Genomic DNA, 18324 nt, shown 5'->3' on the forward strand with positions numbered 1-18324 from the left:
AGAAAGAATGTTAGAAAAGGAAAAGATTTTCCTACAAATTTCCTGCAAATATGCAACAATGTTTCAAATAAAGAATAAATTCAAGGTTCCAATGAGGGTACCAGAAATACATCTTCAAATGTTAATCTTCTTCAACATGTTCTGGGTAATAAGAACAGTAGTTCCAAGTTAGTGGTAGTTGCTATAATCTTAAGCAAGTCTTCTGGCTTGGGAAGGATCTGGGAATGAAGTGGGAACTGGGGAAAATCATATGGGCTAGGACTTCCTACTAATATAAATTACTTGATATAGTTGGTCTTAGGCTGGTCTCAATGGCTCTCTTTCTTCCTTTCTAAAGGCATCAGGAAATAATACCCATCCACTCAATCTTCTTTTTTACTGCCTCCTCCAATTACTTTCAACAAGTCCTATTGTAGAATAGAATTCAGTCTTCTAGATTTCTCTGCTTCTTTTGACCACTCATTCTTCTTCCTGAAGCATATGATTCACTTTGACTTGTATTCATATTGCTATCACAATAAGAAAAAAGATTTTTCTCCTTTGTTTTGTTCTACCTGCTCTTTTCTTCTTCTCAGTTAGAGATTTCATAGGGAAAGATAATAAACAGAAAACATGTATGGTAGTAGTGGGTAATGGTATACAAAAGACAGGAAGGTAGGTTCGTTTAAATTTCTCAGGAAAATTGAGCTTCCTCAGCTATCCTGGGAATTTCTTTTTAGAAGATGATAGTGTGGGTGGAAGAACAAGATGGAATCTCTTGTTGGGAAAGAAGTGGAGATGAAATGGCCAGAAATATTGTTAATTAATCAATCATATGACAGGAATTGTTAAGTATTGGTACTTTAAATACAAGTGAAATAGTTCCTGCATTCAAGAAATTTACATTCTGCTAGTGAGACCAGAATGGAGGCTTGGGATTTGCTCCCTACTCTCTTGACTCCTAGTTACCACCCACCCCTTTCTCTTTCTTTACTTCAGATAAGCACTAATGTAGCCTAGAGTTGAAGAGACTAAGGCTCCAAGACACATGATGGGTAATAGTGGTGAAGAAAGGAAAGCTGTTGGCTGTCCAGGATATCTGCTACTGTAACAATTTGTTATCAATTTCAGCTCTTTCTGAAGCTTGTTTCCCCTCCCTAGAGCTTTGCTTTTCTGCTATTTCCTTCCCATGATGCTTCTGACCATCCCCATCCATCTTATTGGTGGAATTAGATCATGGATCTAATGGGTCACGAAGACCCCTTTCCCTCTTATAACTCAGAAAGGGTCCAGAAACATATTTCAAGGCAGACTGGGCATTAGCACATATGATTGAGAGGGGTTCCTAGTTACTATTGCCATTATTTTAGCTATACTGTAGGTTAAAATCATTTGTAAGTTTGTCTGATTCACAAACTAATCAATTATAATACTGCTTTATGAGAAAAAAAGTAATCTGAAATCCAAAAACACATTTAAAGAAGGTTTTTAGAACAATACTCATTTATAAGTTCAAGATACCCTAGACAACAATGTCATACAGAAAGATATACATCCAGGAAAAAATCATCCCCAAACTAAAAAATTAATGCAGACAAGATTAGAAGGGAAGCAATAAACTGGGAAAACATTTTTACTCTGATAAAGGCCTCATTTCCAAAATATACAGAGAATTGACTCTAATTTATAAGAAATCAAGCCATTCTCCAATTGATAAATGGTCAAAGGATATGAACAGATAATTTTCAAAGAAATTGAAACTATTTCTAGCCATATGAAAAGATGCTCCAAGTCATTATTAATCAGAGAAATGCAAATTAAGACAACTCTAAGGTACCACTACACTCCTGTCAGATTGGCTAGAATAACAGGGAAAGAAAATGTGGAATGTTGGAGGGGATGGGGAAAACTGGGACACTGATACATTGTTGGTGGAATTGTGAATACATCCTATAAGGGGCTGAAATTCTTAAGTTAATGCAACCAAGCACTTAAGGCTAATTATGATTGGCCAGCACTCTATTAGAATATGCTTGGAAAATGGCCCTTCCCACTATTCTGTGATGGCCCAATCGTTTGGTGTATACAGAGAATTGTAGGAGGGACTAGGGGGTGGAGTGGGGTGGAGTAAGAGTAGCCAGAGTCACTCGTGGGTGGGAGACGAAGAGGAGAGATCACGGAGATCCTGCGTGTCCATTCCCTTCACTTCTACTGCTAAAGACCAAGAATAAAGACCAAGGACTTTTGCTTATCCTGACTCTGGCTGATTCTAAGGTATCCAGGGTGCTAATGCTGTCACTACAACATCCAGCCATTCTGGAGAGCAATTTGGAACTACGCTCAAAAAGTTATCTAACTGTGCATACCCTTTGATCCAGAACTGTTACTACTAGGCTTATATCCCAAAGAGATCTTAAAGAAGGGAAAGGGAACTGTATGTGCAAGAATGTTTGTGGTAGCCCTTTTTGTAGTGGCCAGAAACTGGAAACTAAGTGGATGCCCCACAATTGGAGAATGGAATATTACTGGAATATTATTGTGTTCTGTAAGAAATGACAAGCATGATGATTTCAGAAAGGCCTGGAGGAGATTTACATGAACTGATGCTTGAGTGAAATGAGCAGGACCAGGAGATCATCATATACTTCAACAACAATACTATATGATGATCAATTCTGATGGACATGGCCATCTTCAACAATAAGATGAACCAAATCAGTTCCAATAGAGCAGTAATGAACTGAACCAGCTACACCCAGCGAAAGAACTCTGGGAGATGTCTATGAACCACTACATAGAACCACTACATACTATTTCAAAATCTGATTCTTTTTGTACAGCAAAATAACTTTTTGGACATGTATACATATATTGTATTTAACTTATACTTTGACATATTTAACATGTATTGGTCAACCTGCCATCTGGGGGAAGTGGTGGGGGGAAGGAAGGGAAAAATGGTAGCAAAAGGTTTTTCACCAGTCAATGCTGAAAAATTACCCATGCATATATATCTTATAAATAAAAAGCTATAATAAAAAAATTAAAATAAAATAAAAAACAAATTTGAGAGACAGAGATCTTAAAAGTTCCTAAGACCGTGTTTCTAACAGTACCATATTTATGCTATTACCAAAGTTATGTATTAAATATTCTAGTAGGTTTACTAGAGATTACTAGACCATTCTGGTCTAGATTCTATCTAGAGAGACGAAAGAGGTAAAGAATTTCTTGATTCAAGAAAGTATCATAAGAAATAGTTAAGAACATCTAAATTAAAGGCTCAGAATCTCAGCAATATAATCATAAGAACAGGAGAGACTTCCACAGATTAATTTATCATGCAAATAAACTTAGCAAACAAAGGTTTGATCTTCCAAGCATATCAATTTATTAACCAGACCTCTTTAGGTCTTTTAGGTCCTGGACCCTAAAAAGAGAGGGGAGACACTTTTTACATTAAAACAATTAACAAATAAGGTTAATTAATTCAAAGGAAACAATATTACGTTAGGTAATCTGATTTCTACCTTAAGAAAAGAATAGGGACTTTCAAGTTGTAAGGGAGAAGTGAAATTCTCTGAAATAAGTAAAAAAGGTACCCCATTCCCTTTACTCTTTCTTGTCTGTGAGCAATCAAAGTTATATAGAAACAACAACTGAATGAGGAGTATGAGGTCAGTTTTCAGATAAAACATATAGGTTACTCAAACTGTACAACTGTGAGAAAATTCCTTGCGTCACTCTTTGGATCTGACTGAGTTTCTAGTCAGCATAACATAGGTCCTTAGTTAAGGTCTCTTAGCACCAGGTAGAGGTGATCCAGCTTACCAGTAACAAAGGGCTAGTTCAAACAATACAATGTTTTCTCATAATAACCGCAACTGAATAACATTTTCACAAGACAAGATACGTATTACACCTATAACTGAATAGAAACTAAGCTAGTTTTAGAAGTGAGTTATAAGAGGGAATCAAGAAGGTTGACAATTTCTACAATTAACCATTTGCTGTCTAAATCCCATCAATTCCCTCACTAGTCAACCCTCATTTCTACACAGAGCACTTCATTTAAATATTATGGTCAGGTAGTTAATTTTCCTAAGTTTAAATATTTACAAGAGAGATTTAGCAATTTTTCTCAGTAACCATTGAGGCAGTGCCACAGTGCACAGAGAACCGGCTTGAAAATGAGGAAGGCGGGTTCAGTTCCACCTCTGACAAATCCTGGATCATATTCAGACCTTTTAGCATCCTAAGCAACCCTCCAAAACTTAAGTTTTGGACTTTAAAAAAAAAAAAAAAAAAGACTGATGACCAATGTTTCTTTCAGGGCACTGAAATTTCAGAGTATAATCAATTAACACATATACTCATAAGTAGAGTGGGAAGAGCTGAAAAAAGTCACCATTTATAGAAACAAATGAAATAGAATTACAAATGAAATTTAGACATTTTACAAAAACTGCTATTAGTACTAGCAAAGTAGTTTTCTCCTTCTGGGACTTCCTTACTAGGTTTTCTTATATGCTAATAGAGGAGAGAAAAGGAGTTTTGAGTTCTGGGTTGCCTCTTTCCTTTTGCCCCATGAATAAATTGCTATCTTGTCCCATCTCACTCTCTCTAAGACTTTCCTTCTCTAGATCTTTTCCCAGTGGGCCTCCTGGCCTCTTTCCTTCCCTTCCCATAATCTCAAGTGCTACTTCCTCTCCTGACAGCAGTGCTCTTTCCTAAGTACATACAACCATGGGACTTCACATCCTCAGGGTTGGATTAGGTGGCTTCTTAATGTTCGTTCCAATTCTGAGGTTGTATCTCCCAAGTCAACAAGATAACTAATTCTACTTCCTATTCAATTGAATTTGTCTTAATTTTTTTTTTTTTTAGAATTTTCACACACCCAGAAAGTTGATTTGGGAGTATTTTTCATAACACTTTCTCCAGTTGTATTTTCTGATTTTTTAGATAAGCAAAAAACCCAGTATTTTATGGTTCTGGGTGCTAGAGTTTTACTTCTCTTTAGTTTTGAATATTTGCTTTTTTCGTCTTTTTCACCAAAAAGTTCTTCAGTTCTACTATGACCTAGCAGACTATATCTGAGAATTTTTGTGTAAAAGAATTCATCATAGTTTAAGAGAACCTGGTGATAGGTCTCTTCATATTAGTGAGGCTGGTCCTCAGATAATGGCTAAATAGTTAATTATCAGACTTATACTTAGAGCCTTTCCAGTTTGATTGGACCAGTCAGAAGGCTCACATAGCCTTCAGGAATGTAAAGTCCACTCAATCTCAAAATGAGGTGTTGGAATAGCACATTCATGACATCCAAATAGCATGAATAATAAAGCTTTTAGAGAGGGAGTAAAAATAGTGCATAGGTTAAGAATGAATAGTCATAACAGTATGGACATGAATAGGATATGCTCTCTTTTGATCAGGCATGACAGCTCAGTTGGTGATGACAGCTCAGTTTTACCTTAAAACTGGCTATGTATCTGCTTTATACCTGCCAGTTCCCTTTAGTATATTATGAAATGTTTCCATCTTATTTGCATTAAAATGTCAAATATTTGTTATTTGAAACATTAATATTGAATTTAATAATATTATTTTTAGAGTAATTAAAAACTTGACATGAAGGACAATTTCTAATTTTAAGATAGTACTCAATCTCATCTTATATTCTGCATGCATAATAAAAAAAATGGCTCACCTGAAGGAAGATAACATTTGACTTCCAAAATAACTTTAAAATTCTTAAGGAATGAATTCTAAAGAAACAAATTGGTTTGTGTGTTATAGCTTTCAAAAACTATTTTCCTGAATAGCAAAGCTACAGCCATCTGGGAATGTTGGCTTATATTATTCAAGAATACCTAGCTTCCAAATTAAATTATAATTTAAACAGATTGAATATGGCAGCTTTTACAAAACTGCTATTAGTACTAGCAAAGTGAACTTATCTATAATGAAGGGAAAAAAAGTTGTAAATATATACAGTGGAAAAGAAGACTCATTCTTGCATTAGCCTCTTATTCCCTATCCCTGCTTTGTGGGAAACTTGGAGTTTGCAGTAATATATTTCATTGTGAAAAATTCAATACTGTTATTACTCAAATGATAAAATAAAAATAAGGGATAAGACATAATATGAGAAGAGGATTGTTAATTTCTTTTTTAATGCCATGGCAAATGCAAATTCACTGTTTTGATGTCTATTTTGAGGACCTGAAACAAGGCTTTTAATCAATGTATTATACATCAAATTGATACTGTTAACTTCTGATTATTCAAATTTATAAAATATTCATAGAGAACTGTCCAAAGTTTTACATTTCCCAGATTTTTTTCCCCCATTAATTATCATGCCTAGAAGCTTTTTCGTAAAAGCAGCAGCCATCAGGCTTGACTGAACCTGACAAGCTAGCAAGGCCCAATTACACTGGCACTCTGTGGCACTTTGATGTAGTGGAAACGAAAAGAGATAGGGGCAAATTGTATAGCACATTATGTTAATGACTTGATTTAATCCAGCCACTAAACTTTATGTAGCCTGTTAAAAAAGATGCTAACACTAATTACACCACTTTGGAAAGGAAAGGAGGGGACAAGCATTTCATACTGACAAAGTGAAGCTCATAAATGTTGTAAATGAAATGAAACAAAATGAAGTAATCTATGATTAATTATACATCATAGACATGAAGAAAAGAGAAAGAAGTGAGTGGGACCACTAAGTACTGCAAAATCTGTTAGATTCCTTTTTACAATCAACATATCTAAGAAATAACCATAGGATGTCTGATTCTGCAACATGAAAAAAGGAAGAGCAAGATGTTAAATGACTTAAGCAGTACGCCATGAAATTCATATACACAGGATAACTAGCATAACTGATATTTATCTTAGAGATAAGCGAAACATTATTAATGTAAGCTCATGGTTAGAACTTGATGCTTTTAAATCAATCGTACTTGAAGATCCAGAAATTTTCTTCTCATCTAACACAGATTGAAAACCAATTTGCAAATTCCAAGCAAATCACTATGAGGCTGCTTATCTCCCATTAGGAATGAAGAGATACAAATTCTGGCTCTAGTACTTCTTCTTAACAGTTGTAAAACTCTAAACAAGGCTCTTAACCTCTGTGAATCCCATTTCCTTATGTTCCAAGTAAAGGAGTTGGAACAATGAACTCCGAAGGTTGTTTCCAGTTCTAAAGACTTATGAGTCCCTCATTTTATTACTATCTTTAATTCTGTGACTTCCTAGGTAATATCCTGAATTGTTGTAAAGTACCATGAAATTTCAAAGACAATTAAATAAACTAAAATAAATACGTAACATTTAGTACTTTTAAAACTGCAGGCAAGAGGCAGGCAAGGTGGTATAGAGTGCCAGACCTGGAGTCAGAAAGATCTGACTTCAAATCTGGCCTCAGACACTGGCTATGTAACCCTAGGCAAGTTACTTAACCCAATTTGCCTTAATTCCTCATCTGTGAAATGAGCTGGAGAAGCAAATGGTAACACACTCCAGTGTTTTTGCTAAGAGACCCAAATGGGATCATGAAGGGCGACTGAAAGGACATACAACAAAAACCAAAGGACAGGCAAGGTTGGGGTGGGAATCAAGTCTAAAGAGTGGTAATTACTCTACATATGGTTGTAGAGAAAGAGAGATAAAAAGAGATAAAAGAAAAAAAAACAAAGAGGAAATTCTTCTAATGTTGAAAACTTTCTCTGAACTTCTCTATCATTCTCTCCCAATTGAATAATAAATATGCTTGAATCTCCCTCATCTTTAAAGAACAAAACAAACAAACAAAAATCACAATTCTTATTACCTCCTAAACCTATTATCTTACTTTTCCTCTTCTTTTCTCAGATTATCCTTCATTCATATACCCCTTGGAATCTGGTTTCCAACCTTGTTGCTCAAACAAAATTATTCTCAAATTGTCTACTTATTTGGAGGGGGGTAAGGGGATACAAATTCATTCTGTAGCATTTGACACTTTTGCTTATGTCTTGGAAAATCTATTCTTTTTTTTTTGCATTTTTGTGATACCGTTCTTTCTTGCTTTTTTCTGTACCTTCTGGTTTCTCTTCTGTGTCCCATCCTCTCATTACGAGGTCTGCCAAGGGTTGGTCTGGATTCTCTTCTCTTCTTTCTACTTTTTCTCTCTCATCAGGTGCCATCAGCTGTTATTTCTATGCAGATTACACCCAGATCTAAAGCTTTGGCTTCAAATTGACCATTTGACTTAAAAATAGTCAACTCAAATTCAACACATTCAAAATATAGCTCATTAATTTTTCTACCAACTGCTCCTTTCTTTCCAACTTCCCTCTTTCTGCGGAGGACACCACCATGTTTATGATTATCAAGCTTAGTATCTTGGAATCAGCTTTGACTCTTTTTTTCTTCCTCAACCACCATAACTAAAGCCGCGAAACCTACTGACCAACTTCCTCAACAAGACCTCTTGTACTCTTTCCCTTCTTATACAGTCAGCATCTTGGTATAGACTCTCATTGATTCTTGTCTGGACTATTGTAATCGCTTTCTAATAGCTTTTCCTGCCTCCAGTTGCTCCCCCAATTTCTTTTCTACAGAACTATCAAAAGGATATTCTTAAAGTAGAGGTCTTATATCATTTTCCTACTCAAGCAGCTCTGGTAGCTCACTAATGCTTCTGGATAAAATGCAACTCCTTTTATAAATATATCTGTACCAAATTATAACCTTCTTGGGGAAAGGAGAAAAAAATAAAGTAAAAATGCACAGCAGAGAAGAAAACTCACAAGGAAGCAAAGATAGACAGCTCTGAACACAATGTGTAGTGTTTATAATTAGGCTTTCTTGAAATGGAAATTTATTGCTTTATTTTTTGATTATTTTCATGTTCTGTTGTGCACATGGTATTTTTTTTTTTTCTTTTCCTATTTTGCATCTAAGCTGAAAATAAATAAAAAAGAAAGGGAAAAAAATTCAAACTCTTCTATTTTGTATTTAAAATCTTTCACAGCCTGGTTTCAACCTACTTTACAAGTCTTATTACACACTGTTCTCATTCATGCACTCTGTTAGAGCTAAATAGTAAGTTCAGCTGTTCCACATCCAAGACATATCACACTCCATCTTTGCGTTTTTGCATAGGTTGTCCTCCATCTCTGGAATACACTCTCTCCTAAAAATCTCTTTTAACATTGTTTATTTCTTTCAAGTCTCAATTCAAATGTCATCTCTACACAAGGAGCCTCCTGATCTCAAATGATACTATCCTCACTTGAAGTTACTATCCATTTATTTTATATGTTTCATATTTACTTATGTATGTGTGTGTGTGTGTATGAATATATTTTTATTTTCCCCCAATGAAATATGTTTCTTCAGAGTAAGGATCACTGTTTTTGTCTTTGAATCCATAGCACTTAAAACAGTAGGTGTTTAATTAATGCTTTTTGAATAAATAAGTCACCCTATTAAAGTAATTTGTAAAATATATGAGCAGTACAACTTGTACAATAACTACAATGTTTTTTGCTGAATAATGATCTCTGAATCTAGTTTATATAGTTTCAACTTAAAGGATGCTACTAGATTTTTTTATTTAATTAAACATAATTCTACCCCACCTAGTAAAATAATGACTCTATATATATTACACTACTGATAGAATATTTATAGACATATGTAATGTCATGGAAATATAATTTAGGCACAAAAACTGCTTAATGTAGGGGTTTGCATTAGATGACATTGTACATACAGTCCTTATACTGTGTCTGAATGCACTCAGATTGTTCTGACCATTGAAGGAAATCACATTTTAGAGTGTCAGTACCAAGAGGAAGCATAGGGAAATAACACATGATTTCTCCTGATATTTAACAAGAAACTTCCCAGGCCACTTTGATGGAAAAAAAAATTATATATTTTAAAAATCCCATAATTATTCTTTAAGAAGAATTCTTTCACAAAACTTTTAGTGTTCTTGGAGCTTAATTAAATCAAAGGTTTTCATTCAGAACTTTAAAAAGTAAAATGTAAACTGCCATCAAGATGATTAAACTTGGAAAATACATGCAATCCTCTCATTCCACAGTGAAATGATAGCATATTTTAAAATTTTCTTAACAAAAATATTTTTATACATATGTAAATACATATGTAAATATTTTTAGATAATAAATGAAATGCTCAGAAAGAATTATCTTTTTAGGTTTCTCAAAACTCTATAAAGATCTGTGATTACACTGATTGGTTTATTCCAGTGACTAAGGCAAAGTAACTCTTTAGACTAGCACTTAAGGTCCAATCTTATCACAGTACTTTCCTAATTTGCCTTGATTCTCCAATCAATCAAAAATAAGCATTTATTTTGTGTGAGGTTTTTTTTTTTTTTTTTTTTTTTTTTTCTTTAACCTATCAGGCACCCTGTTATCAAGCTCTGGAGACACAAAGTAAGACAAAAATAGTCACAATCCTCAAGAACCTTATATTTTAATAGGGGAGATAATATAAAATAATTACATAAAAACAGAAACAATAAATGCAAGACTGCAAAACACTTTATACACATCTTTTTTTTTTTTTATTTTTGAAACTCACAACAACTTTGTGATTTAAGGATTATAAGTATTATTATCCCCATTTAGCAGGTCAGAAAACCAAGGTTCAAAAGAAAGATTAACTGACTTGAGTTTGTTCACAAACTTTAGGAGGTTATCAGAGACAATAGAGTCTTCAAGACTCCCAGTTCAGTCCTTAATTGACTCTGCCACACTGATTCCCAAGGATTCTCTGAGGATAATAAAGGTTTTTAGTACCATTATAGGAGAACTAGCTGTTTCATAGCTAATACCAACTAATAGCCTCTTCTCAGCTTATGACATTCAATTTTTTAACATTTGACAAATAACTGCATATTATTATTTAATCATTTAGTTGTGTCTAACTCTTTGTGGCCCTGTGGACTTCTACCAAGGCAAAGATACTGGAGTGGCATTTCCTTCTCCAGTGTATTCCCATTATATAGATGAGGAACTGAGGCAAATAGGGGTTAAATGGCTTTTTGTATATTGTATTTAACTTATACTTTAACATATTTAACATGTATTGGTCAACCTGCCATCAGGGGGAAGGGGTGGGGAAGAGGGGAAAAATTAGAACAAAAGGTTTGGCAATTGTCAATGCCAAAAAATTACTTATGTATATATCTTGTAAATAAAAAGCTATAATAATAAAAAAAAAGAGAGAGAGAAAAAAAGTATTGTGTAATACAAAAGTTCATGGAAGTAGGAAGAGGGAGGTTATTAGTCCTAACCAATTCACTATGCAATTCTGGGTAAGTTATTTTATTTCTAGGTCAAATTAACTTATTTATTCTTAGATCCTTCTCAGATGTCAATTCTATGCTTTTATGTCCTTAAACTTAACATTTATAAAATTGATCAGACATTAATATTTAGTGAAATGCCTATTAAAATGTCAGGAACTTACAAATTTGATCTGAATATTAAAGATTATACTTAAAAAAAAAAAAAAGGTAGAAGAGAACCAGATTAGGTACCTTTCATAACTATGGTGTGTGTGTGTGTGTGTGTGTGTGTGTGTGTGTGTGTGTGTGTGTGTGTGTGTGTGCATGTGTGCATGCATGCATGAAGGTTTCTTAAATAAGGGAAAGAAATGAACATAAAGCATAATATATGATTTTAATTACATGAAATTGGAAAGATTTTGCAAAATTGATGTCTCAAAAATAATTTGCTTCAATTCTCTTTAATAAAGATCTGATCTCTAACATTTAGAATCAACACTAATATATAAGGTCAAAAATTTAGATTCTAATGTCTATATGGTCAAAGGCTATGAACAAACAGTTCTCCAAAGAACTGATAACCATTAATAAGCATATTAAATACTACTTCAAATCAGTAATAATAAGAGAAATGCAAATCAAAACAGTTTTGTGTTTTATCTCATTATAAGGAAATCTTGGTAAACCTGTAATATAATTACTAGGAAAAAATGTGAATTCTAGAAAGTAATTTGGAATTATGCTTAGAAAGTGGCTAAATGTCTTTATTTTTTTGAGAGAACTATCTCATTACAACTTATATACCTCCAAAGAAGGGAGAGTAGGGAATCTATTTGGAAATGAAATTAATATTAATACAAAAAAATAGGAGAACTAATTTCTTCAATAAAGATGATATAAAATGAAATTCCATAGACTTTACAGAGCTATAAAAGCTTTCAATATTGAACCACATTTTTCCATTGCCATTTTAAAATAAAAGTTATGTTCCAGTAGGATTCAAGTCTTGGGAGAGAATCTTCTACTTGATTTAATATTAGAATTTCAATTTTTCAACAATGACAAAGCAGTTGATTCAACATTAATTGAATTCTATAACTATATGTCTTCAGGCCACACATGCAAAATTCATAGAAATTTATAAGCACTTAGAGCAAGAAGAGACCAAGATGGTCAAAAGCCCTCTTTTAGAGATAACTGAACGTCATTAAAGTAAAATAACTTGATTAAGTGCCAGGCCTGGAGTCAGGAAGACTCATTTTCTTGAGTTCAAATCTGGCTTTAGACACTTACTACCTATGTGACTCTAGGCAAGTCGTCACTTAATTCTGTTTGCCTCAGTTTACTTGGGAAATGGCAAACTACTCCATTATCTTTGCAAAAAAAAAAAATCCCAAGTGGGGCCATGAGGAGCTGGACATGATAAAAACAAATGAACAACAACAACAAAGTTTAATTAAAATGACATGGCCAAATAGTAATAGAGTTGGGACTAAAACCTCAGTTTCTTGATTTATAGTACAGAGCTCTTTCTGTTATATTATGCTTCTTCATAAGGACATTCTAAAGACTGAGTTTATTATACCATGCTAATATTTTACATTAGTATTAAAATAAGCAAGTGCGAGAAATAAGAATAAAGAAAAGTGCTGGAATCCTTACCACTGGAAAATGAGACCTGAACAATAAAATTAGATTTGTACTTCAAGAAAACAAATATATAAAATCAAAAATTATAGTTTGGATATTTAAATTACAAGATAACTTTTCGTGCTATGAAAAAGGTTCTTTTAGATAGTAAAGTATGACTTTTTTATATCATGTGTTTAGTATTTTTCAGTAATATAACTAGTAGAAAAATGTATAATAATATGAGATTAATAATTTTAAAGATGTAATCTTTCTTCAAAGATCAAATAACCATAAATTAGTAGAAAATTTTAATTCCCAGAGGAAAAGCTACTGAAATTTGAAATGTACTATTATGCTACATTATAATGGTTACAGGAATATTTAAAATATAAGTATAGTGATAAATTAATAGATAGTTTTCAAATAATGGAAGAGATAAAAAATTTCTTTCAAAATAACTGAAGATACTGAACTGAGATACTCCTGACCCAATCATTATTACATAATGAATTGACTATAAATTCTTGAACTCTTAAGTTAAATGAATAAAATTTTGATGATCTATAAAATATGCATATACAGACTTTTTCTTTGAAAGGTGTGCAAACTCATGTAAAATGTATGGGATAGCCTGTCATCGGGGGGGAGGGAATGGTAGGAGGGGGGGGGATAATTTGGAAAAATGAATACAAGGGAATAATAATTTAAAAAAAAAAGAAGAAATAGAATAAACTAAATGCTTCCATGCTCTTCCTAAAAAAAAAAAAAAAAGAAAAAGAAAGGTGTGCAAACTGAACAATAACATCAACTGCATATATTTAAATTTCTGCATACTTCTAATTACTACCAAATCACTGACCTGTTTAACATTCTTGGACATGGGACTTGGAACAATACAGTCATCACTGTCAGTTATTATCGAATCAACAGCATCAGAATCTAGTTTTTCTTCTTGACCTATTATAAAAAATGCTGATCATTAAATAAGGTTAAAGCAATTACATTTTTACATTACAAAGCACAGATAAATCTAAATCCATTACACAGTGTGACAGTGATATAATCTTCATTTCTTTTTAAAAAGAAAATCTGAAATTAATGAATCTTTAACTTTGCATTTTCAGAAATAGCTAAAATAAGTGGTCAAATAAAGAAGACATTGTATTACTATACTTGAAAATGTATATTATTTTACTTACACCTAAGAAGTAGTTTATGCATTGTTGAAACAATGACTAAAATGTTCCCATAAATACTTAATTGCTCATCAGCCAGAATATTCCATGGAAAGGTCTATTTAGAAGTCAGTGTTACCTCTTCTGCAATAAAGCAACATTCCTATTATAGAAATCAGTCATGATTTGCTGGGAGGGGGAAAGAGTGGGTAAGACTAAATCAAATTCTAATACTGACAAGAGTTTCAAAAAAGTTGTGAACTGTTCTTTAAGAAATCAAAAAAAGGGGAGGAAATCAGTATTGCAGAATCAAGAGGAGTTAAGGTGACAATAGGAATTTGGACAAGGTTAGGAACAGAAAAGAACAAAATATCTTTAACAATTGGGCTTGTTCTATCTGAATCATCTAGATATTCTTTCGCCATGATAGTCATGTACTGTCATAATAATCTCTTAGTAGCTCCTACCATTTTTTAGCAGGAAATAATGGATCAACAAATCAGAATTTCAATTTACTTAGTAGTCATTTTATGGGTTAAGGGATTCAGACAAACCAGGAACTTGATAAAAATAAGTTGTCATATAAGCATTTGCAAATGCTATAAGAAATGATAAAATATAACTCAACTGGGAACACAGCCATCCAAGGCTGGTTAAAATTCCATATTTATATGAAGTAATTTTATGAAGTGCTAGAACTGACTTTCTGTTAATTAAAATTACTTATATGAGCATACACTCAAAAAAAAGCTATGGCTGAATTATCCAATTTGGTCTCAGTGCTTTATACCAACATGGGAGAATATGAATAGGTATGTCCTTAAATCTAGGCATGAAATACACAGAATCCTAATATTATTTGAATATATCACAGTAATAACAATCTAGGTTTCTTATCTTCTTTTAGTGGTAAAGATACACACACACACACACACACACACACACACACACACACCCCTATCCCTTTTTTTTAGAAAACAAAAAAAGACCTTATTTAGAAATTTCTGGTTAAGAAACACACACAAAAAAACAATACGAGGAAAAAAAAATAGCATTAAATGGAAGATTAGAGAAATGGCTATTTCTGAACTTTTTAGATAACATTATAAGAAAATGCATATTTTTCTTATTATCTAAAACAAACTTATAGATAAACTTTAATTTGTAAACCTGTAGGTTCATATTCTTCAAAATAACTTATTAGATGTTTGCTAGAAGTTAGCATTAAAGGCCACTTAATATTTTGAAATAGTATAAAAAAATCTATTTAAGAAATCATTTTTCACATTCAATTTATACTACTTCAGAATGAATCAACAAATCAGTCTATACAGCCAGAATGAAATCAATGCTATCATTTCTATCCAGTTAACAGTCAGCTTCTAACAAAGACGTTCAACGGAGTAAGTACTAACACACCAAGTAGAAAAGCAAAGTGTTTACACAAAAGAGTGAAACTAAGAATTTTACTTTAATTGAGAAAAGAAAACCACCTTCTTCTCTTTCTATCTCCTCACTGATTTCTGTAATATCTTCAGAAGTAGTTGAATTTTGGTCAGCAAGTTGACCCACAGATAGGTGAGATAAATCCTCATCTTTTCCTTGCTGCATTTTTTGAGCATTCTCATTTACTTTCTCTACTGTCCTTTTTGGCAAAGCCTCAAAAAATAAAAAGAAATACAAAGATATTTATGGTCACTTATGTCATATTTATACCATTCTTATTTTGAGCACTTGAATTAAAAAACCATTTAAATTTAAGACATAAAAATATAGCTGATATATACATGATTTATATGACTTATGAGAAAATGAGTTGCTTAAATAATAGACTGAAATGAAAAGCTCATTAATTATCAGCTTGCAAAAGCCTATTTGCTGTAGTGAAAAACGCATTTAATGTAGAACTTTAATTCACATATATGTTTAGTACTTGTCATCAAAAATACAATTGTAGTTAACTGTGAAATACTTAAAAGTATTTTTAGCCAATTTCCATTTCAAGATACACACACACACACACACACACACACACACACACACACACACACACACACACAGAGTTTTTTACATACACTTCAAATCTTTAAATTAATGCATAAAATAGCAAAAAGTTAACAAAAATCTTTAGTTTTAAAATAAATGCTTATTTGGAATTTTCCAAAGAGGAAGACTACACAAAACATCCAATATATGTATAAAATTGTATTTGAACATTCACTTTATCTAACTTATCTAACTTCATTTATACTTTTCTTTGTCACTGATTCATAGCATACGAGGGATACTAGCTAATGCTGAGCCTGGAATCAGGAAGACTTACCTTCCTCAGTTAAATCTGGCCCCAGAAACTTAATAGGTGTGTGACCCTGGGCAAATCACTTAACCCTATTTGCCTCAGTTTCCTCATTTGTAAAATAAGCTAAAGAAAGAAATGGCAAATCATTCTAATGTCTTCACCAAGAAAACCCCAAATAAAGTCACAAAGAGATAGACATGACTCAAATGATTGATCAACAAAATAGCATACTGGAGAGACTTGGATGAACTGATGCTGAGTGAAATGGGGCAGGACCAAGAGATCATTATATACTGCAACAATAATACTATATAATGATCAATTCTGATGGACCTGGCCCTCTCCAACAATGAGATGAACCAAATCAGTTCCAATAGAACAGTAATGAATTGAACCAGCTACACCCAGTGAGATTAACTATGAACCACTACACAGAATTCCCAATCCTTCTAATTTTGTCCGCCTGCATTTTTGATTTCCTTCACAGGTTAATTGTACACTATTTCAAAGTCTGATTCTTTTTGTACAGCAAAAATAACTGATGAACATGTATACATATATTGAATTTAACATATACTTTAACATATTTAACATGTATTGGTCAACCTGCCACCTGGGGGAGGGAGTGGGGAGGAGGGGAAAATTTGGAACAAAAGGTTTTGTAATTGTCAATGCTGAAAAATTACCCATGTATATATCTTGTAAATAAAAAGCTATAATAAAAAAGGAAAAAAAAACAAAATAGCATATCAATTGTCAAGATTTTATAGAAACAATTCCTATGACACTGTCTACGAAAATTATTTTTAGAAAACAGAACATGCAATTATAGAAAAAAATCTTACCTCTTGAATATATGGAGTAGATGGAGCCTTAACTTTTAATTCTTTTGTAATCTTCATTTCTGGTGAAGCTTTGTGAACATCTTCATCTGGGATAATCATCTAGGAAGCAAAGAATTATAAGTTTAGGGTGGGAAGTGACTTCTTGGGGATTCTGTTGAGAAGATTCCTTTTCAGGTACAGCTGAGACTACAAAACCTCATTTAAGTCCTTTCCAAATATGAGATTCTGAGTGAATTCTTGTTTTCCCCACATATAAAATTAACCTTTCTAGAGTTTAATGCATATATGTATAGCTATATTTATATATGTGTCTTATCTATTTATACCTATACATATATTCATATTAAGTTTGTAAGAAATAGCTCAATGAAATTTATGTAGATCACTAAAGGTCAGGAAATTTGGGTTCTAACCGAAATTTAAAGCTGTGTAAATTTGATTCTATCATTTAAATTATTTTGGTTCTAGTTTCTTCCCCTGCAAAAAAAAGGGGTCAGACTAGATGATCTTTTACTTTACCTCTAAGCTTAACATTGTATGATTAAATCCACAGAGATATAGCACCAACACTAAAATATAGTTTAGTTTTTATATTTTAGTAAAGGAATATAAAATTAATATCAGGAAAAAAGGGAAATTTTCTTAAAGTTTATTTCATTCATATTATATATTATTTTAGTCATTTTAATTGTCAGAAGAGGTATATATATTCCTTGTGGTTAGCATCATTTAACTGCGGATAACACAGTTTAATCACTTATTTTTCTTGTGCATATAAATACCCTTCAGATTTTTCTCATGCCATTACCCTTGGACTATATATACTTTTTTCTCTTTTTCTCATCTCTTGCCTCACTGGTGATCCAGTTCAATCTGATACTATCTTTTTCTTTTTAATCCTTAGAGCCCTTATCATAAAATTTTTAATTCCATGTTTCACCCTTGAATTACTTCCACCACCCGCTGCCTTCACTACCATAAATATTCTGTGGAGTAAAGGTAGAGAAAAAAAAAATCACCAAACCATTCTATGTCTACTGCAGATTTATGTTACACAATTTCAACTAG

General features: G+C 32.7%; 1 protein-coding gene across 6 annotated transcripts in view; it reads right to left on the bottom strand.

Moving 5' to 3' along the window:
* The window catches only part of RPGRIP1L (RPGRIP1 like), a 116933-nt gene that overhangs the window by 35416 nt on the left and 63193 nt on the right, over positions 1-18324 (bottom strand). For all 6 annotated transcript variants that reach the window (XM_074293411.1, XM_074293415.1, XM_074293413.1 and 3 more), the window contains 3 exons: positions 17257-17355; positions 15606-15771; positions 13797-13894 (listed from right to left, as the gene is read on the bottom strand). In XM_074293411.1, coding sequence (XP_074149512.1) covers positions 13797-13894; positions 15606-15771; positions 17257-17355 — 363 coding nt within the window. The remainder of the gene's footprint in view (positions 1-13796; positions 13895-15605; positions 15772-17256; positions 17356-18324) is intronic.

Source organism: Sminthopsis crassicaudata, chromosome 2 (genome assembly GCF_048593235.1).
Source record: "Sminthopsis crassicaudata isolate SCR6 chromosome 2, ASM4859323v1, whole genome shotgun sequence".
NCBI lineage: Eukaryota > Metazoa > Chordata > Mammalia > Dasyuromorphia > Dasyuridae > Sminthopsis > Sminthopsis crassicaudata.